The sequence below is a fragment of the Streptopelia decaocto genome (assembly GCF_964273445.1).
Source record: "Streptopelia decaocto genome assembly, chromosome: 6".
Classification (NCBI taxonomy): Eukaryota; Metazoa; Chordata; class Aves; order Columbiformes; family Columbidae; genus Streptopelia; species Streptopelia decaocto.
In genome coordinates, this window is record NC_138660.1 from 51,855,064 (window position 1) to 51,876,661 (window position 21,598).

The following is a 21,598-nucleotide window of genomic DNA, read 5'->3' on the forward strand; positions in this document are numbered from 1 at the left end:
ACAAACTCACATGCAGACATATGGTTGTGAACACGCATAGACATGTTACCTGCATGTGCACACATGCACACGAAGCTGCTTGTGTGCACAGGTACCTTCATCTGCACCCACCCACCCCTGCTCACACCCACCCTTGTGTTCCCATGGGTGGGTGCATGGCCCAGAGTTCCAGGGAGCCCCATGTACCTCCCCCTCCCAGTGCCACTCTGGGCAAGCCAGAAGGGAACTTCCAGCTGCAAAGCTGCAGCTGACAGATTTAGAGGCTCCCGCCCCAGTGCTCAGTGGGCCAAGTTAATGGTTCACCAGCACCCTGCTTCACCTGCCCATCACTGCTAGCAGCCTGGGGGCAGGTGAGGAGGGACCGGCTGGTGGCATCACCCCATTGCAGCTCCTCTGGCCTTGCCATGTGCCCAGCACTGCCAGCTCTGCTCCTGCCTGGCAGTACCCCACGTGCCCTTGACTGAGAGCCCCAGTAGCACTTTTACAGAGGAGTGGGAGGGCAAAGCCCCCATGTCCCATGTTGCTACAGTGTGGAGGGCAGGCACAAGAGCGTGGACATCTCTGCCCAGGCTCTGGCTCTGCTGGCATCCCTCAAGGGCTCCTCTCACAGCATGGCATTGCCAGATGAGCGGGCACTGCACACACACGTTCCCCTCTGCAGTTACCTCAACTCCCATGCTGGGGAAGCTGGAGAAACCAGTTCCCATGGTCTCCTTGCAGCATGGGAGGGTCCCCCTCAGAGACCCCTGGAGCCCCTGGAGCAGAGGGATAGCAGCCTTCCCTGCTGGGCAGCCAGGTTGCTCCTCGCCCTGTGTTTGCCCACACGAGGCAGAGGCTGATCAGGTTACGGATTCATGCCTGGCACCGTGCAGGCCAGGTGAGGCTGCACGTGGCCCATGGCATGCCAAGGAAATACCTTGCATGCCACCAAGCCAGGAGTGCCAGCACAGTGCAGGGCTTCTCCGTGCCAGGTGGGGACTGCAGCAAAGGTGGCTGAAGACAAAGTGAAAATAATAGAGAACACTTCAAGAAAGTCACAGCCCATCACCATGGTGTCAGGGCAGCAAGCCATACCTCCTGCATGAGGGGTGAGCAGAGGGAACCATGGACTGCCAGTCACTGTAAATATCCCAGGTCAGGTGGTGGTGGGATACAAACTGGCATCTCCAAGTGATGGTGGCCATGGATGATGGGAGGAGAGCACCTAGCCAACCTGGAGGCTGCAGAGCAGGACAGTAGAGCACTTGCCCACATTCCCACTCATCTCCTGCCTCTACAACCACAGAGAAAAGCAAAGAGTGGATGAAAAATGAGCTGGGCTCTGCCACGGATCCCCATGCAATCAGCACAAACAGGAGGATGGGGGGACTCTGGCTGATCATGGGACTGATAGCCCAGGTGGAACGGGTCTCTGACCAGCCCCTTCCGAATACAGTAGTCAGCACTTCCCAGCCCTCCCCAGGAAGCGCTGCGGCACACCGGCTTTAAATAGCTTTATTAGTGGAAGCCCTATGCCCACACCCCCCACCATGGGGGCCATGGGGATGCCAGGTAGCCCCATGCTGTCCCACAGGTAAGCCAGAAGTCCCTGGAACTCAGAGCTGGACTCACCCCCACCGTCCCTGCCACTGGCTCAGCCTGTCTCTGTCCCAGGGGGCCACAGCATGAGCCTGGGAGTGGCCCCCGAAATTGTCCTCACCCGATCCCAGGCCATCAGATGCAGAGGCTGAGCTCCTGACGGACGGAGCACTTGCGGCACTGTACCACGCAGCACCAGTGGAAGCGGCAAAGGCAGTTCTCCTCCAGTACCACCGTCTCGTCCCGGTGCCCTCGCCCGCAGCACAGCAGGTCACACCCGCTCGTGTCCATGGCTGTGCTGTTGCAGACACGGCCTCGGGTGCCCAGCGAACCCGTCTTACGGTTAGCTGAGCAGAAATCAGGCGAGTCAGCAGAATAGATGAGGTCCTGCTTGTCAGGCGGTTTGATGTTGTCACCAACTGGGATGAGGGTTTTCCCATCGTTGCCCCCCATCACCTTGAAAGCCCCGTTGAAGCGCTCGAGCAGGCGGTCTCCCACCTCACGAAAATGGGGCATCTTCCGCCAGCAGGTCCGCAGGGTGCAGGAGCCCGACAGCCCATGGCATTTGCACTCTGTCCTCATGTAGCTGCGCACTGCCTGGGGAAGAGACAGCGACGCTCATGCCCCAGTCCCCTGCCTCCCCGCCCAGTTGGAACCCTGCCTCTTGGTGCTGCTCTGGACCAGGACAGGGTGCTTGGAGAGCTACAAGGGGATTCCAAAGCACCTGCAAAGGTCTCCTGAAAGATACAGGTCCATAGAATCATAGAATCGTTTGGGTTGGAAGGGACCTTCGAAGGCCATCTAGTTCAACCCCCCTGCAATAAGCAGGGACATCTTCAACTAGATCAGGTTGCTCAGAGTCCCATCCAGCCTGGCCTTAAATGTTTCAAGGGATGGGACTCTATAAATCCGGAGTGTCTGATGACTTGCATATATGGAAAGAAAAACTTGCAAAAAAATTGAAAGAGATAAGGTACACGGCTTGCGGGAGGTGAAGGTGGAGGGTTGATCTGGGTAGGGCCATGGGAGGGTGATGCTTGCAGAAGGCAAGGAGGGCAGGGAGAGCAGAGTCCTTACCAAACGTCCGGCTTCATTGTTGTGCAGGTCGATGAGAGCCCGGATGTCATTTTTGCCTTTCTTGCTCTTGGCATCCATGAACTGCTGGGACTTCTCATAGCCGAACTGCACATCATCCCCGCAGCCCCCCCACTCCCAGGCAGTGCCCTCGGTGCCCGGACCCGCCGTGGGTGAGGGGGGAGCCCGGCTCCGTGTCAGCTCACAGCCGCACTGCAGCAGCTCGCCCATGCTGCAGGCCTGCGTGATGGCGTGGCTCACCCCAGCCGCTGTGATGGCATACACGAAGGCTGTCTCCCGGATATCTGCAGGGGAACAGCCAGGGACAGGGTGTGGGGTCAGCTCTGGCAAAGGCTCTGCAAGTGGACCATCCTCCCGCCAGCACTCCACAGGTGCTCGGACCTCTCCTTCTCCCTCATCCTCTGTACTTGGTGCTGTTCCCTGGGCGAAGCACCCAGAGTAGGCTGCCTGGGGCAGAAGTTGTCTCCTGCCTCCCCTGCAAGGATGGGTGCTGCCTCATAGGAAAGATAGGAAGCTGGGGAGCAGTTGGAGGCCCTGGGTGTGGTATCCACAGCTTCCTCACACCACCCTGCAATGTCCCTCCAAGCTGTAAAAATTCCATCCCCAGCTGCAAGCTGGCATCCAGAGAGGACAAAAGTTCTGCGAGGGACACCACAAGTGCCACTCACCCCTCTAACAGGTGGCAGCGATGAAGCCATGCTGCCCACACTCCCCATGTACCCACTTTGCCACAGGGCGCTGCCTGTTCACCTCTCTCCGCCGACACAGCCTCCACCCTGCAAGATTATTTATTATTAGTATTTGCTCCTGTCTCTCTCTGCTCCGGGACACGAATTCCAAGCATCCTTCCCCTGCCCAGACCTGCCGCTCGCAGCCGCAGCCAGCGGGGGATTCTGGCAATGGGGGCGCGGCACCCTGCTCAGGGGGCTCCCGTGCTCCCCCTGTGCCAGGCAAACTCCTGCCCACCCAAATGACAGGGCAGGGCTGGCCCAGGGTGGTGACACATAGTGGGTACCTGGGGATGGAAGGGAAGGTGTGTTTTGGGGGATGACCCATCCCTCCGTCTGCACCACTCTGACTTGGGGGCGCTGCGGGAAGAGGGTCTCCTGGGCACCTCCTCCGTTAGCAGCCCCTCCACAAGCCCACACAGTACTTGATTCCCACTGGTGCTGGTGGGAACTGGGCACACGCGTGCCCTAACAGTGGTGCCACTGCAGGGGCAGGTGTCCTCTGGCCCTCCTGACCCGCTGAGCCACAGGACCACCTGCCTGCTCCTGACAGGGGCTGGCAGGGCCCTTAGTGGATAGCCTGCAGCTGGCAGAGGTCACCGTGCCACCTGCCAGTTGGGGCCTCAGGGGGTGACACTCCTCTGACAGCTCCTCCAGACACGTGGCTGCCCCCAGGACAGCCTGCCCTGGCACGCAGCACCTGGCACAGGCAGTGGGGAGGGAAGCAAGGACAGCCACAACTGCACCGGGAAGGCCACAGCCGGGAACCGGAGCTCACTGCAGAATCCTTGAAAAGAGGCAACTGCTGGATGGGACAGACCCATCTGCTGGCAGCTGGGAACCCCAAAAATGCTGGGATGATTTATGCAATCCCTACAGGCTTAGAGGGAGGCTGATGCCTCCTGGCACCTCTCAGTGCAGGGCAAGATCTCTGCTTCTAATACCCACAATGCAGCCCTGGGGACCTCCATGCCTCTAGCTGTGGTATCCCATGTCTTCAGAGTGCCAGGTGCTCCCAAATGCATCATCGTCCCCAGGACATTTCTCATCTTCACCACCCCAGCAGTGAATCTGGGCCAAACAGAGTGTGGTGGTTCCTCCAACATCTCCATGCCTGCTGCGCCTGCATCTCCTCCAACCTAGGCTTCCCCTGGGCATCCAGTAGCTCACCCACCAGCATCACCCATTTGCCACCTGGTCTGGCCCTGGCATCCTGGCACCACACGAGCCTGGAGCCCTGTCTGGCACAGCTCACACCTGCCTTGCTGCCAGGTTGTTGTGAAAACAGATTACTCCAGAGGCAGGAGTGACCCACATGTGCCCTGGCTCTCTGCCCCTTGACTGACTATACCTCCCTGTGTTGGGGGGAACCCACACCCTCAAATCAGATTCTTAAAAGAGCCTACCTCCTTGTCAGGGGTCAGTGTCTCTGTTGGGGCCCCAGCTCTGCCCCACATTGGTACCCACAGTGACAGGGGCACTCTGTCCTTGCCAATGACCCCAGGGATCCCACCTTGACTCGCCTGCAAGGCCCAAGGGCATACCCGCTCTGCCTTGGCCCGATGGATGCACCAGCAGGAGATGTGATGGCCAAGGAGACCAAGGCTCTTTCCAGCATCTTCATCCACCCCAGCACAGGGACCAACGTGGCAACAGAGGCAAGACTAAACTCACCACACACTAAGTGGCCCTACCAGCCCAAGGTGCTTCGAGCATCCCCCAATTCCCTATTCACCCCCCAGCCTCTCTCCCTTGGGACCATGGCAGGGGCTTTCCCAACACTTACAGAACCATGGGTGCCCCCTCGCTCTGCCCCTGCCCTGGCTTTGATACAGCTGGGCTGGGCTTGGACCACTGTATCCACCTGGCTGGGACCTGCCCATCCCTCTCTGTCACCCTGTCCCTGTGTCTTGGGGTGACATCAGAGTGCCCACCCAGGGATGCAGGGATGGGGACAAGCACTCCTTTCCTCTGCTCCCTGCAGGATCAGGAGGAGGGATCTGCAGGGCACCCATGGGGCGAGGGGCAGCTCCCAGCAGCTGCCTGCTGCCTCCCACCCAGGCCCCTTCCCCCAGCACAGCCCAGAGTCCTGGGGGAGCAGTAAATCACTGCCAGACGAGGGTGCATTCTTGGGCTCTGTGAAGCCCCGCACTGTCTGGGAGCATCGGTAATTGCTTCATTACAACACGGGGAGACATGTCCCAGCAGTAAAACCTCAGTATGACTGCACTGGGGAGCACTGAGCAACCCCCTGCACACACACACACACACACACACACACACACAGGTTTGCCCGCCCAGACTCTGCTCCAGGAGTCCTGGGGAGGTGCATGACCAGGCAGCTGGGGGCTTTTTGGGAGACGGGAAGTGGAGGAAGTGCTGGCCTTACCCTGCTGCAGGATCTTGCCGAAGTACTTGCTGTGGCTGGTGCAGTTCCAGCGGCGGAAGCGGAATTGGTACTGGCATTCCCGGACGCCCAGCTTGGTGCCCTTGGCCACCTCCTGCACAATCTCCGGTTCCAGCTGGCACAGCTCCGCCTGCTTCCCCGCCAACCGCTTCGTCTTGCGGCAGATGCTGTTGGGGTCCATGACCAGGGGGCTCCCCACTGCCCTGCAGGAGGGACAGCAAGCAGAGCAAAACCAGCACCCAAGCCAGGGTGGGGGCAGGGTGGCACAGCCAGTCCTGCACTCAGAGATGGAGTGGGGCCATGGTGCAGTGCCAGCTCAGCACTGAGCCTGGGTGACAAGGGGACAGGGAGAGGCATGCAGGGGGAGCAGGGTGAAAGGTATGGGTAGCACCTACATGCCAGCACCCAGGGGACACCTTGTCCTGCCCAGCCAGGAATGGGGGAGATCTCCAGCTGCAGGGCTCACTGGAGAATGCTGATATGTGCCACTCCATACCCCTTGGGGACACTCCAAAGCCCTTGGGGACATCCCTTGGGGTGATGGCGATGTCTCCAATGGGAGGTGACAGAGATGCTGTGCTGCTCAGCTCCTGCTCTTTACACCTGGCACTGACCCAGCACAGCCCTGGCACAATGATGTGACCAATGCCCAGTGCAGCTGCGGCTCATGGAGCCCCATTGGCACAGCAGGGAGCCCAGACAGCAGTCTTGCTGCACCTTCCCATTTCCAGGGGGACTCACAGCTTTACCCCGTGGGAGATGAGCCGAGTGACCTTGCCAGTGATAAAGCTCCTTGGCTGCTGTCCAGGCTCCCATGCTCACCTCCCTCTCCCCAGGCACGGGCCCCGGGGGGAGTAGAGCCATAGGCGGGTGCGTGCAGGCAAGGAAGGGATGCAGGTGGCATCGCCAGCCCTACCGATGCCAGCATGGAAGGTCAAGTCTCAGCTGAGCCCATGTCAGAGGCGGCTCCTCCTTGCCAGCAGAGCTGGAATGAGGTGCCTGGCTCTCCAGGCTGGGAAGCAAACCCTGAGCTCAATGTTGCACTACCTGGTGTGCCGCTGGATACAGAAACTCCTGTACTTTCCCCACACATTTTGCCTGCAGTGCCCTCCGTGGCACAGCTTGTGCAGCTGCACAGCCCACTGGTGCTGTGCTCCATGCCGGGATGGGTGATGCTCCAGCTCCGCCGTGGGCAATGCCGGAGCCACAGCAGGCAGAGTGCAGGCACGCTGTGCTGACAGTCTTCTGCCCACACTGCCCATCCCACGGCACAGAGACTGCATAGCCATGGGCCACCTGAATTTAGCACAACCCAAACACAGCCCCATTCAGCCCCACCCCACCTTCAGCACCTCTCCTGTGGGGTCAGAGCTCATCCTCCTCGATAACATGGTTTTCCTGGCTGTGAATGCCCACAGGACACCAGGGCTGGACTCAGCATCCCCCAGCACTTGGGATGCCCCATGACTGTGGGACCACGTCCCCTGGGGAGCAGCACCCGGGTGGCCCATGCTGCTGGCAACCCCTCTTGCTGGGGAGCACCAGTTGTGCTGCAGCTTCCAAACCCAGACCTTTATAGTCTGGCCAAGCCCCAGGGGCTCAAAAATCACAAGCTGAATCTCGGTGTTTAACTATGTTCTGGATTTCCTTTTCACTCTCACGCAGCTGGGGGGCTGTGTTCGGGACACAAAGTTGCAGGACTTCACTTGCCATCCTGCCCCCGGTGCACACCCTTTCTGACCCTCTTGTTTGATGCTCAAGGTCCTGCCAGGGTCCCCCTGCTCCATGTCAGGCTCACAGGCTGCCCATGTCTCCTGCCCACCAAACTCCAGCTGGGTTTCAGGAGGACATGCCCTCTCACAGAGTCTGGAAAAGGAGCCTCTATGCTTTGGCTGGAGGCTTAAAGGGTTAAACAGCTCAACTAAGTGTACAGCCTGGAAAGGTGACCTCCAGCAGGGAAACTGAGGCAAGAGCACACTGCTGCTGGGGAGCACCTATCTCCCTTTGCTCCCTGTAGCTTGGTTTCCCTTTGCTGTGTGATGCACAGGTACCTCTGCAAAGGAATGGTGCAGCTGGGGAAGCATTGTGGGGCTGCAGCTGGGCTGGCATAGGTCCCCCATCAATGGGGAAAGTGAGACCCACGGGAAAAGCCACCAGTGAGCCTGTTCAGTCCCATCCCACGATCACCACATGGGGATTAAATCCTCCATACCAGGCTCTGAGCTCCTCCTCCTTGGGGACCATGGGCTCCCAATATCCCCAACGGGACAACAGGGATTTGGCTGCCTGCTCTGGCGGGGTGGGGAAGAAGGGGAGCTGGGACTTTCATTAAGAGATGACTCTTTGTACTCATATAAAAACGATGCGCCAGCCCCCCAGGGCCATCAGATCAAATGCTGAACTGCAGCTCACCCCAGCCCGCTGGATCAGGCCAGGAAGAAGCACTCAGCCCCGCGGGGCTGGGGGGCGGTGGGGGGTTCACCACCACTGTGAGGGTCCCCACTCATGGCCCGGGTGGCGGCGAAGCCGGCGGGAGCACACAGGAGCTCCCTGGCCATGCCGAGGCGTGGGGTGGGCTGCCTAAGTCCAGCGCAATATTAATTTCCGCTGGGCTTCGCTGTCTGGCACGGGGAGGCTGTCGGGAGCCCGAGAGCTGTTTTGCTTTGGATGGGTTGGAGCTGGGGGGGGGACGGGGGGTAGACAAGGGCAAGAAAAATGCTGCCAAACTGCTACCGCTTTGGCAAGGGCTCCGGCGCGGGGCCCAGATCTGCCTGAGCTTGTCCTGTTCCAAGGCCTCCCGCATCTACAATTAAGGTGCCCCACCTCTGCCGCTGGGCACTCCTCCCCCTGCCCTGGTGAAGGAACCAGGTCGCCAGCCCAGCTCCCCTCAACCTGCCTGGGGCATCCCGGCCCCCCGTCACCTCCCTCCTGGCAGCCCCCAGTGAGGCTTGGCGCCTCGGCAGCATCCCTCCTGCCTGTTGCCAAAACTGCCACCACATCTCTGTCATCTCACCCCAAAAGGAGCTGAAATGACGAGCCATGCTTTCATCCCTGATTCCCAGCACCCCTTTGCAAAGGAAACAACTGCTGTTGTTGAAATGGGAAACTGAGGCATGGAAGGAGCTGCAACATGCTGCCAGCCTGCTGCTGTCACCCCTTCAGCTGCCACAGCCACAGCCTGAGCCCAGTCCTGGTGACACACAGGAAACAGGAGTCACTGGGGCTTCTGATGCAACCCCTGTTCTCTGGATGGTGTCCTCACTGCAATAGAGCCAGGGGCTCCCAGAAGCCATAATCACCAGCTTTTCCCATTCAACTCATGGTCATGGAGCCTTCAGTATCTCCCAGTCTGTTTTCCAGCTAAAATCATACACCAAGAAGCCTGGCACCATCTTCCCTTGGACATGAGGATGGCGTGGAGCAGGGCTTCTCCTGGCCCTTGCCAGCAGACCTTGATTGAGGGGAGACAGTGGGGTCTCAGTTTGGAGGGAGCTGATGGAAGGGGGTTAGCAGAGCCATTTAGCAGGGAAGAGGATGATTAGCCTTCACAAATGGTACCCGTATCTTGGGTGGAAAAATGTGTCCTTTGGTCCTGACAATCCTGAAACCCCGGGGGAGAGCAGTGGTTGTGCCATGCCAGGACTGCACCCATTGAGTACTGCTGCCTGAGCATTCCCTTGTGACACAGGGACCCCGCTGTGTGGTAGCAAGGGCATGGCTTGCCTCACATCCAGGTCTCCATCCCAGCCCCCAGATGCCTTCAGGAAGGGGAAGCAGGGTGCCGGGGTACCTGACCCATCATTGCGAGCCCACAGGCACTTCTCTGCCTGCTCGGAGAGGTGACAGCCACAGGATGCCAGCCCCGGAGATATGAGCTCCATCCCTGCGGGAAGAGGTCACCATGCATCCCAACCAATGTGTCACAGTCGGTGACAGCCCTTCAAGGAAATCAGACCTGGCAAGAGCCCATCTCTTTTCAAGCTGTGCAAACAGGGTGAGGGGGACACACACATGAATTTCCATTCATCCAGCTTTCCCTTCAACCCATGCAGGTGTGCAGCAGGTACCCGGCCCCTCACCTGGGGCAATGCGTGGGTGCTGCCACTAACCAGGGCAGCCGGGTGTGGAAAGCAGAGCAGGAGACATATGGCGGGGTGAGTAAGCAGCAAGTCACTGCCTGGAGGGGCACAGCTGGGACTCAGCTGCTGAGCAGCACTGGGGGCACCAAGGGAGAAGGAAATGCCATGGGATGGGGAGAGCAAGGGGACCCTGTTCCCTGCCCTCCTCCTCAGACCTCCTCAGCAAAGACAGGATGCAAATAGCTGGGATGCCATCCAAAGGAAAGAGGCTTTGGTGTGGCATGGTGTCAACTCATGGAGCTTCAGGGTCACGCCGAGGTCGGGCACACACGGGCAGGAGCTGCCCAGGCTTGTGCTGCAGGTACCAGGAAGGATGGAGGGAGCATGTGCCCACAGAGGTGGTGGTCCTGAAGCTATATCCAAGCCCTTGAGCGGCTGGGATGAGAAGAAAGGGGTCCGACCACCCATGGTCACTGTGTTCTTCCTCCGGGCACTGGTGAAGGTTGGAGCTGGGGTGGCACAAGGGCTAAGCTATCAGATGCCCAAATGTGGGTGCCAGATGTGATGGCAGGAGCCTGCATGTCCTGAGTGAATATCAGGGTGTGCCCAGCTCTGCCCAGCACCCTCCTGTACAAGGAGGATTTGGAGGGGTCAAGTCTCTGATGCAAAGCCAGCCATGTCCTCCAGCTCAAGACACATGTAAGGCAGGGCTGGGCAGCCTGGGCAACACCGTGGAAGAGTGGAGGTGACCAGGAGCAGGGACGAGGGATGGCATGGCAGAAAGCTCAGTTGTCTTTAGGGGAGGACACAAGTAGCCCAATCCTGGAGCTGCTGCCATCTCAAAGAGTTCAAGAGAAATATTTTCCCTTTGAACACCCAGCCAGTCAGTGGCTGCCCCAGAAGGAGCACAGAGGGATGCCACCAGGCAGGAACTCCCGCTTTGCTGCTCACAGGGCACCACTCCAAGGGGAGGGGCATGCCCGGGATGGCTGGGCAGCCCAGTCTGCCGGGCGCCATGGGGGGCCGTGGGCTGTGGGGTGGCAGGTATGGGTCAGCAGGCCCAGGGAGTGACTCACGATGCTCACCCCAAGGCACACAGGCAGGGCCCTACAACCCAGCAGCCTGCCCTTACAGGCTTTGCACAGTGCAGGTGCTGGTCAGCATTGCGGAGGAGAAGGGGAGTCCACAGGAGCATAAAACCCACCCACGAGTGTGTGGCTTTGGGTGGGTGCAAGGCCAGAACCCCCTCAAGCAAGGATGCAGCCATGGGTGCTTTTGGATGGTTCCTCATTCCTCTCATGGCTCCTCTGAAGGAGCCCCATGAAAACCTGGAGATGCACCACCCGTATGCATGCATGGGAAGGGGACACAGGGCAGGTGTTTGTCACTCCAGGCCCCCTCAGACCCACAGCTGGAGTGGAGCACATCTCACATGAGATGGTTTTCCCCATTGCTCTCTCTTCCACCTCCCAACTGCTCTTGGCCGTGCCAATGGAGAGCCAATGGGTATTGGAGCATTGAGGAAGCCTGGCTTTGCCCACCCCCATCCCCACAGTGCCAGCATCCCTGTGAGTACAGCCCAAACACAAACCTGCTCAGCTGAAATCCTGCCCTGAACCAGCCTGGGGCTCCTGAGACACCAGGTTTGCCCACCTCATATCCCTGCAGCCTCCACGCCAGCCCAGGAGCCCCAGGTGGTCCCTACCTGTCCTCCTCAGCTGTTGCATAAGGAGACAGGTGAGAACGTTGAACAGATGATGAGAGGAGAGAGAAAGACACTTTACAGGGCTAGTGGGAACAATGGGAGCCTGTTCCCTCTAGTCTGGCACTAACTAAAGTACTGGTATCACCTGAATGGCACATCTTCCCCATTGGCACTGACCAGAGCTGGGTCCTCTCTGCCATGGAAAGGTCCGTATGTCTGCCTCTCCCCCTGTCCCTCTACCTCTTCTCAGACACAGGGGCACAGGGAATATAGGACAAAAGTGACTTTAACTTCAGTGAGCCCTCTGAGGACATCCCACCACAATGAGAATGCTCTTTTTCAGGCTTTGATCTTGTCAGCAGGATGTCAATTGTCAGACATCACACCCAAATCTTTCTCTGTAGATGCAGCCGTCCGCTGGGATCCCAGTGTCACCTCCTGGGAGCATCTGAGTCTGTCTGCATGTCTGGGCTGGGGACAGTGCCCAGCTCTGCTGCACCTCACTGTGCCACTCTCACAATTTGTTTTGTTACCAGCATGGGAAAAAAATGCCTCAGACAGGCAGCCCCTCCATCCCCTCTACTGCACAGCCAATGCATCCAGGGATGGCATGGGTGTAAAGACCTTCCTTTCCTACCTGGGGAAACATCCCCCTTGGCTAAGCACCCGCAGGTGCCCAGAGATGCACACACAAAGGCATGCCAACAAGGTCTCTAGGCATCAGTGACAGAGACAGCAAGGAACAGGTCTACCAATGCCACCAGCCCTGGGGCTTCCAGGAGTCCAGGCACAACACATGGCTGCACCCTGAACCCCTACTCACCAAAAGCAAAACCCACAGACACCAATGCTACCCAGACCTGGGAGAGGGGATGGATACCAGGAGCTTTCATGTGGGAAGATGCCCATCTTGAACTGGCTCGAAGGGCTGGGCAGTGCCCAGACCCCTCTACCCGGCATGGGAAGATCTCCCTGGAAATGAGGGATGATCTCAGCCAAGGGCCATAGATCCCAGGCTCTGGAGGAAGCAGTTAGTGGATCAGCCAGCTGTTCCAGTGCCCCATCCCAGGAAGCCCAGCATGTCCATTTGGTGGCCTCATCCACACATCACCTCCTCCTGGCTCTCTGGCTCCAGGCCCCTGAGCGAAGCAAAGTGCACACTGGTGATCCCCCTGTGGCCACTCAGCTGCCCGCTGCATTTGGCCATGCTGTGTGCAGCTGGGTTATTGTTCTTAAATTAAAAGTTTCTTTTCTTCTTTTTTAAAAGAATTAAAAACAAGTTTGACCCCTTGCCCTCCTCTGCCGAATCCTGCTAATCTCCCCAAGCCGACACTGCCAGTGCACGCGTGGTATGGTCACGGCACCAGCAGGACCCAGGCTCTCCGGTGAGACATAGCTCTGAGCAGCCGGGGTGGGGGGCAGTAGTACTCCAGCACCCTGCCCTTGCTGGTCCTGTTTGCGTGCTCCCAAACTGAAGGCAAAGCAAGGTCCTGCTTCACCACTGCTCACTCCAGCCATGGGCAGGGTGGCACCGAACTCCTTGGAGCTGGGGCACTGGGCATGAGCATGGGTGTGAGGGGCCCATTGGGTGGTTATTGATGAGGATGGGGCAGAGAAAGTGGGGAGAGCTGAAGATGTATGTGCAGGGCATCGGTCTGAGAATTAACCAGGGAAAAAACAGCAAGGTCGACCACGCAGTGGGAGAGTACAGCTATCCTAATGTGGGTGGTGGGGAGTAGGGAGACCCTCAGCACATGCTCTGCTCCAGCCAGAGTTTGCCCTACCTCACCGTCCCTTCGTCTAGCAGAAAACCCAAGGCAAGCCCCTCTCAAACCCACGTTAACCCCTTTTCAGCAGGAAACATAGCACTTGGGTGCTAGGGACAAACTCTCAGCTGGTGTAAAATCAACTGTAATGGCACCATTTCTAACCACTAAGGCTCCCCACTTTTGCCTCATGCTCCTGGAGCCAGGGCTAGCAAAGGGGATGGAGCCACAGAATAAATCATTGGTGGGCAGGCAGGGGACCGGGAGGTGAAAGGCTTATGGAGAGCTTTATTTTAGGGGTCAAAAGAGTGTGACAATGTAGAGACGAATAGCCTCAGATAATGAATGATAGCCCGGACAGCACGCCGGGGAGCTGGAATCTAAGCACTTAAAACCGGATAAAGACAGGCTGGGTGAAATTCTTAATAGATTTAAATAGTTCATGTTTCGACAGATACCTGGGCTTTCCAAGGCTGGGTCCCAGCTCTGCGCCTGTAATGAATCCCCCACCCCCTCCAGTATCCTGCAAGGCACCGTCTCTGCCTTTGATGAAGGCACCATTACAAACAGGGGTTTTGTCCCTGCTGCATCCAGACCACTACTCAGGAGGGGACACTGTAGGGATCCTCAGGCTTTTAATTAAAGTTGACTTATTGGAAGGCTCCGGAGGCCCCTGCCCCCCTTTTCCTGCTCCACAGGCACACAACCCTCCCAGGCTGCAGGCTTGGGGTGCAAGGAGGCCGGCTGCAGCTCCCTCCACAGGACCTGGGTGCCCCATTCCCCCAGGGTCCCCCCAGCCTGCTGCCCCCAAAGCACTCATGTGCCTGAACCCCAACAGTTTGGGGGTGCCCCCAAGGTGAATCCACCTGGCCAGTGAGCAGTGGTTCCCACCCAAGGGGTGCCCTGAGTGTAGGGGACTCTGTCCCCAAGCTGGAGTGGGGGAACCACCCCCAAAGAGTGAGGGACCCTGCGCACCCTCCTGGCACCCACCCTGGGATATCCTACTCACCACCAGAGCCCGATGATGTTGGCGGGGCAGAGGAGGATGAAGAAGAGCCCCAGCTGGGTCCGCGAGGAAGGCAGCATCCTGCCAGGGCTAAGGGGAGCGCCGAGCCCCCTCCGCGCCCCCCGCGGGGACCCGGGCAGCCGGGCTCGCCGCCGCCCCGAGGGTCCGGCCGGGACCCCGGCGGGTGGGTGCCCGCTGCCTCCCTCCGCCGGGCCGGGGCGGGCGGGCACCGCGGCCGGCGGGGCTGGGCTGGGCTGGGGCTGGGCTGGGCAGGCACCTCCGGGCGGCTGGAGCGCGGCGCGGAGGCTGCTCCGGAGAAGGAGGAGGAGGGACGGGGCTGCGAAAGCATCTGCCTTCGACAAGGAAACCGGAGCCCGGGGGGACGGACAGGGCGGGCCGGGCGGGGGGACTCCTGGGTGCCAAGCTCGGCTCCCGGCGCGCAGCCACGGCCACGGCGTCGGCACGGCCACGGCCATGGGCAGTGGGACGGTGGCCACATGCCGGTGGCCCCATGTCCCACTGCCGCGCTTGGATGTGTACCCCTTTTCATGGGGTATGGCTGGCACAGCCCTGTCCCTCGCAGTCCTGGGACCTGGCACAGCCCCACCTGGCACAGCCCAGCTCAGCCCTGCAACCCCTGGGGGACTCTGCCTGGCACAGCCCTGCCTGGCTCTGCTCGAGGTCCTGGCACAGCCCTCCAAACCTGACCCAGCCTCAAGGTTCCACCTGGCACCTGCCCATTGGTCTCCTGCCCAATCTTGACACTACTGGCCAAACCTGGTGCCCCTTCATTGCCCTCCAGAAGAGCCTTTCCTGGCCCCTGTCCCTGTTCTGGGTCTGCCTGGTACAAGCCTGGCACTGTGGTGCTACCTGCTCTTGGACCAGTCTGTCTTGCCTGGAGACACTGAAAGAGTGATTCCCCCCCAAAAGTACCTCCCAACACTTGGCTCCAGTTCCTCTGGGGAGACATCCTTTGGGCAGTGGGACACACAGGTGGGTAACAGGAGCAAGCCCCAGGGGTAAAGAGACTGGAAGAAGAGTGCAGGGAGAACCGGCTTGTTTATGATAATCTCATCTCATGTGCAGCTGGGACCCAGGAGGGAGGCAGTCCCCAGCACCAGATCACAGCAGGTAGCAGGAGCTGCCTGGGGCAGGAGGAAGCTGAGAGGCCTGGGAGGTAGCTGGGGGCCACACCAGGGCTGGGTGGCTGGGGACAGGAGGAGCTGGTGCCCGTAGGCTGCAACCCCAGTTTTTTCCTCCCTGAGCAGCCTTGGGAATGGCTTCCCAGGGCTCAGCCCAGGATCTATGCTTCCTCTTGTACCATCTGTGACTCACAGCAGAGCTTGGGGATGCAGCTGGCAGCCCTGCAGCATTGGGGCCACAGATCCTAGCACTAGGACAGCTGCTCTGGGGGACCCTGATCCACCTCTGCCCCCACCTCCACTGAGCATGCATCCAGCCAACTCGGTTAAAATGTGGTATCATCTGCCACCAGTGAAGGGCAAAGCAGAGCACCCTCACTGCTGATGGGCTCTCCTTCCTCCAGGAAAGAACTGAGAGCTCTGTCCCCCTTCCTGGGAGGGTATCACCTCCCATCTCCTGCCCATCTCTAGCCCCTGGCTTGCCCATTAGTGCTCCCCTTGACCCCATCAACGGCAGCTACTCCCCTTCACCTGGGCACATTCACTCCTTGACAGCAGTATTTGGTGATGAATGACTCAGGTTTTATCTGTGGCTTGGCATGGTTCTCCTCTCCTTCTTGGGTGCAGGAGGCAGGAGACTCCCACTACATGTGTAGATTTCCCATCTGCTCCTTTCCTGCCATCCCACACAGGGATTAGGCTACCTGTCTACACCGTTGGCATGGTGGCCAGGATTGAGCTGTCCAGGCCCCAACATGGGGACATGGAGACATTTCCTTAGCTGATCACCACATCTGGGCTACTGCATCACATCTGGTCCCCCGGGTCTTTTGTTTTCACCTATCAGTCTCCATAATACTTGCCCCATGGAAACTTCATCACAACAGTCAGAAGTCAGTAACGGGCAGTTCATCAGGAGGGGACACCCCTTCTGAGGGTGAGGACAGGCTGACACCATGCCTGGGGCCCCAACCCCTGTGGGCAGAGCTTCATGGCTGCCTACTGCAACACACAGCTCATCTGCCTGCGTGTTGAAAGTGCCTGTTGTCCCCTTGCCCCAAGTGCCAGGCCTCCTCACAAAGGCAGCATGGGGCAGGTGAGAAGCCTTTATCTGATTTCCTAAGGGCAGAAAAATCCCTTTGATTTTGCCCTGAAGAGAGGAGTGGGAGGAGGGGGAGCTTGGTCCCGGCGAGCAGGTGCAGCTGGTGCACAGCGACTCACCTTATCACGTCCCAGCCCTGAGTGAGGCTGGAGAGGACTGGAGGTGGTTGTGATACCCCCAGCATGCATATGGGAACTGGCCCCATCGCCTGGGTCCTGTGGCAAAACCCCTTGAGATGGGCCGGTGCAGAGGAATGGGCACAGGAGGGCTCCTTGCCTTCTGCCTGTACCGGAGGGCTGGGACAAGGGGGATGCCCAGGGTCCACCCTTGCCTCCCAGCTTTTCTCCCAGTTGCATAAAAATCCCACTTTAGCAAGGGGAAATCTGAGATACAGAGATACTGAGACCTGCCTAAGCAGCCAGGGGGTGATTGCCTGATCCCCCAGCCCCAGGACCAGCCTGGCTCAACCCCCTTCTGCAACAAGACCCAAAGTAACCCATCCTTTAGGGGACAGGGTCACAGTGGTAACACTGAGCCAGGGCTATGAGCGACAGGGATACCATTGCAACCCTGAAGCAACCTTCTCCACCGTGGCTGATCCTTTGTCTCTGCCTTCCTTCGCCTCTCACAGCTTGCCCCCCCTCTCCCCGGCTTTTATGTTATTACAAATTATAAAACAATTTTTTCCTGCCGTCCTGCATTCTTCTGCCTCCTGCAAGAATTTTAATGTATTTATTTTTGCTATCAGGGGAAAGCGCCGTGTTCCTCGGCCACCCCCGGGCAGCCCCAGCCCTGCTTGGCCACTGATGGAAATTAATGATGGAGGATGTAGCAGGGGAGCTGGCACCCCTGCACCCCTGCAGCAGAGAGGCAGGCCGACTGGTGGCCCCCAACCAGCTGCTGTTTCCCCAGTGGCAAAGTCTGGGTGCGGAGAATGGAGAATTGCGCTGTGGTGGGGAAGGGTGATGGGGCAGGGGGGGCTGGCATGTGGCTGGTCTGCAGGAGATGCTGCCGGTTATGGGCTGCGGAGGGGATGGCTCCTGGGTGGCTGGGCAGGGTCAAGGGACAGTTTGAGGTGTAGCTGTGGCGTGCTGTGATGGGGAATCATCTCCTCATGTAGCAGCATGGCTTTGGGCTTCCCCTGGGGAAGAGGAGACCCCCCGCTCCGACACCAACCCACCCTGCCCCATGTGAGAACATCCCCAGTGGTTCCCATCCTGCTGGTGGGACAAAGCACCCCTCAAAGTGCCCCCACATGCTAGGGGATACAGCCACCCCCCACCAACCCCGCTCTATCCCTAAGCTGGTGCCCCAGCGCTGCACTCAGCTCTGGCTCTTGCTCCTTACCGTGTGGCCCCAAGGGCAGGGGTGGGGGTGCCCCATTCCCTCAGCTCCCCCATCCACAGGACTCAGGGGGGGGCTCTGGCCACTTGAAGGGAGTGAAGGGGGGAGGAAGGAACAGGCCCTTCCCGCTGTGGGGAAAGCGTGGCGATTTCCAACCCAAACACCCCAGCTCTCAGCAGCCGCATACTTTCCCAGCGTCCCTCCCCTCCTTTATTCCCGAGGACACTGGTGATCAAACCCAGTTTGGCCCCATCTCCCACTCCTGCAGTGAGGTCATCGAGCTGTGTTTGTGACATCTCAGTGTCTCCATGGCAGCGCGCTGTGATGTCATAAGCCTGGGGTTGTGACCTCACAGCAGGAGGATAATGATCTTATTAAAACAACATGGTCCCCATCTGCAGCCACTCGTGGCCAGGGGACTCCACTGTGGAGTAACGGCTAGAAGAGGAGCTGGTGGCAGCTGGGGAGATGTGGGGGAGAGAGCCCTCCCTGTGCTCATGCCACCAGTGGGAGCTGGCACTGACACAGGGCACGATCCGGTGCCCAAAGCAGAGGGCAGTCCTCAGGGCTGAACTCTTTGGTTGATGCAAATACACCAGTTCACTGCTTGGGGGTCTCATGGACTCAACTGCAAGCACTGCCCACCACCAAGGCTGAGCGTCTGGGACCTTATCGAGGCACAGAGCCCTTTCATGTTGGGCTGGCGGGCGGTGAGGGAAGCTGATGAGGACCTGTCCCCAGATCAGAGCTGCGCGGTGCTGACAGCAATCGTGGGGCCTGTTCTTAAATTAGACAGGTCCCCTGCCTCTCCTCAGTTGGTGCTCCCAGCCCCTGCCCCGCAGCTGGACACAGTCTGGGACATCCCTGCCTGTGGTGCTCTGCGTGGCCAGCAGGTCCCATGCACATGTGCACACACATATGGGCACACCCTGTACCCCTGGGAAGGGCTGTCTGGTGGCTGGACATCACTTGTACACTGACAGGCAGATGATGGATGGATGGATGGATGGATGGATGGATGGATGGATGGGAGGATGGACAGACGGATGGGTGTGTGGCTAACTGGATGGAAGAGGAGGTATGTGTGGGGATGGGCAGAAAGAGGGATGCATGTGTTTGTTGATGGGGTAGATGGGTGAGTGTGCAGGCAGCTCAGCAAATGGATGGAGAGAGGGCTGTGAGATAGAAAGCTGCATGCAAGGGTTGATGGGAGGGTGGATGGACGAATGAATGGACAGATGGACAGATGAGAGGAAGGCTAGCCCTAACACTCCTTAGTGAGTTGCTGCAGTTCTGGATGTTGTTTCTCTTTCCCCAAAATCTCAGTTTTGTGCACCGACAGAAAAAGCCCAGCTCTGTCCTGGAAGAGAAAGGAACATCCACGTCCCAAGGGGAGAAAATTTGTCTTTCTCGCTGAGCAACAATTTGAGTGTCTGACCTTGTGCCACTGCAGCAGTGCACCCTCACTGCTAGCACAGGATCCGCTCTCTCCACTGCCCAGAGGGGTAAACTGAGGCCAGCGGGGACCGGCCTGCAGTACAGTGGAGGTGAAACCACCCCTCTCTGGCAGGCACAGTGCTGTGGCCAGTCCTGCTGCTTCCAGCTCCCCTCATGTCCATCTGTCGAGCTGCGGGAAGGACACACATTGCTTGAGCTGGGAACGATGCGGCTGGGAGGGGGTGTCCTTGGGCCCCCGCGGGCCGTAAACATGATGTCATGTGGTAGCGTACACAGCCCGCTCTGTGCGCGGGTCCCCGAATGGGCTTCACAAGTTCTGCGTGGGAGGCATCGACCATGGCCCACAGCCAAGGGAACTGGAGTTGGGAGATAAAATCAGGTTTGCTTTGGGCTGGAGCAAACAGCCTTTTGCAAGAGGAGTAAGGGATGGGGAGAGTGTCTGGAGCAGGGGGACACCTCCCTGTCTCAGAGGGCTTGGTGGGGAGCAGAGGTGATGGAGGATGCCCCAGCAAAGCCCAGCGCTGGTATCACAGGTGCCAGGCTGGCCAGGCACAGGGTCGGCTCCCTTCACGCCTACTTGACTTAGAATAACTCCATAGGCACTTGAAGTCACTAATCAGCCGGGACCACTTGAGAGCAACCCGGGGCTGCCTCCCGTCTCCTGCGATAATGGGCCGCCAGCCGGGAGCTCACTCTGGCGTCCTGCTCCCAGGTCCTCGGGGAAAGGTCCTGGCCTGCCGGGGCCCCCAAGGCATGAAGGGGGGCAGAGTCTGGAGCAGAGCTCACTGCTGGGTGCTGAGACCTGTGTGGTGTGCAGGGGGGTAACCATTGTCCTGGTTGTTTTATCTCTTGTTTCAAAACCTTTGTCCTGTCCCCAAGCCCCTGCCCTGGTCTGAGGGGTCAGTCAGAGGGAAACAGGAGGATGGGGACCTTTGAGAGAGGGACAAGAGGATTCCACTTGAACTGTCTATGAGGGAGAGGAGAAGCTGTCTCCAGGCCTGAGATATGTCTCCATCCCTCTGGATCTCCCCATGTTCCCCTTGTGCAGCACCTCTGGCTCCAGCAGGGCTCATGACTCAGGCAGTGACAGTGCGGTGACACACAGCTGGCGTGATGGGCCATCTCCGGTTAAGTGCTGTGGGCTATTTATTGTCCCTGGGACATGGGGCTCAGCCTTCTCACAGCCTGGGCTGTCCTGGGGGTGAGTCAGGGGATGCCCTCCCCTGAGACTCCCTGTTCCCCTGGCTGTGGGAGAGCAAAGTGGGGGGAGTTTAGCAGATGCAGCCCTGGGAAAAGTTTCCAGCTCCTGGATGACACTGCACAAGTCATGCAAAGAAGCTGTCACTGTGATCCAGCAGCCATGACCCTCCATCTTGGGGGCAGCATCCAATGAGCAGTGTGTGGTGGATGGGTGGAGGTCTACTTGCAGAGGGGTGCAGCAGTGTGGGGGTCCCACTGCGCCAGTCTCTGCACCCACAGATCCCACCAGTGAGGTGACATCATACCTGATGGTGTGTCTGTGGGACGAGTGAAGTCATAGCATAACTGGGACAGGACACACAGGATGTGACCTGCCACCCCCAGCTCCCCATCCATATGGGTAAACTCAACATTTAGTCTCCTGCCTCTGTCCAGCTTGCCACGAAGCTGGGGGGCCAGGGCTAGCCCCGCAGTGGGGGTGCCTGGCTTCCTGGCAGCGTGCTATGCCCCCAGCTCCCCGTGGCATCCTCCAGCTGCGGATGTGTCATGGCCCAGCCTCTTCCCATCGGAAGTCCCCGCCAGGCGGCTGAGGCGGACGGGGGGGGTGTCTGACTCAGCCGACCACCCCTTCCCTCACGGCCGACCCCTCCGGAGCCCCGGGCCGGCCCCGCCGCCGCTGCCAGCCGTCCGAGGGCGGGGAGCGCAGCCTAGCGGCGGCAGCGCGAAAGAGCTGGGCTGCCAGTACCCCGCCGCCTCGGCCGGGCTGCGGGGACAGCAGGGACTGGCCTGGAGAGCCGCCGTGGTCAGCGCTGCCATAGTAAAACTTGTCCTTCCAAAGAGCCAAGTGCGAGGTCCTGCACCCCGGGTCGGGGCAGCCCCCAGAGCCAGTATAGACTGTGAGAGGGAGGAATGGGTGGATGGATGGGTGGATGGATGGAGAGCTACCCTGTGTGGGAGGACTTGGGGTTACTGACATATGAAAAATAGT

At 59.3% G+C, this 21,598-nt stretch overlaps 1 protein-coding gene across 1 annotated transcript; it reads right to left on the reverse strand.

The window, feature by feature from the left end:
• Positions 1-1,713: 1,713 nt before the first annotated feature.
• On the reverse strand, positions 1,714-14,444 carry WNT6 (Wnt family member 6; the record flags this gene model as incomplete). The annotated part of the gene is made up of 4 exons (XM_082055895.1): positions 1,714-2,175; positions 2,656-2,957; positions 5,791-6,011; positions 14,368-14,444. The coding sequence occupies 4 exons, from the start codon at positions 14,442-14,444 to the stop codon at positions 1,714-1,716; spliced, it is 1,062 nt and encodes a 353-aa protein (XP_081912021.1).
• Positions 14,445-21,598: the final 7,154 nt, after the last annotated feature.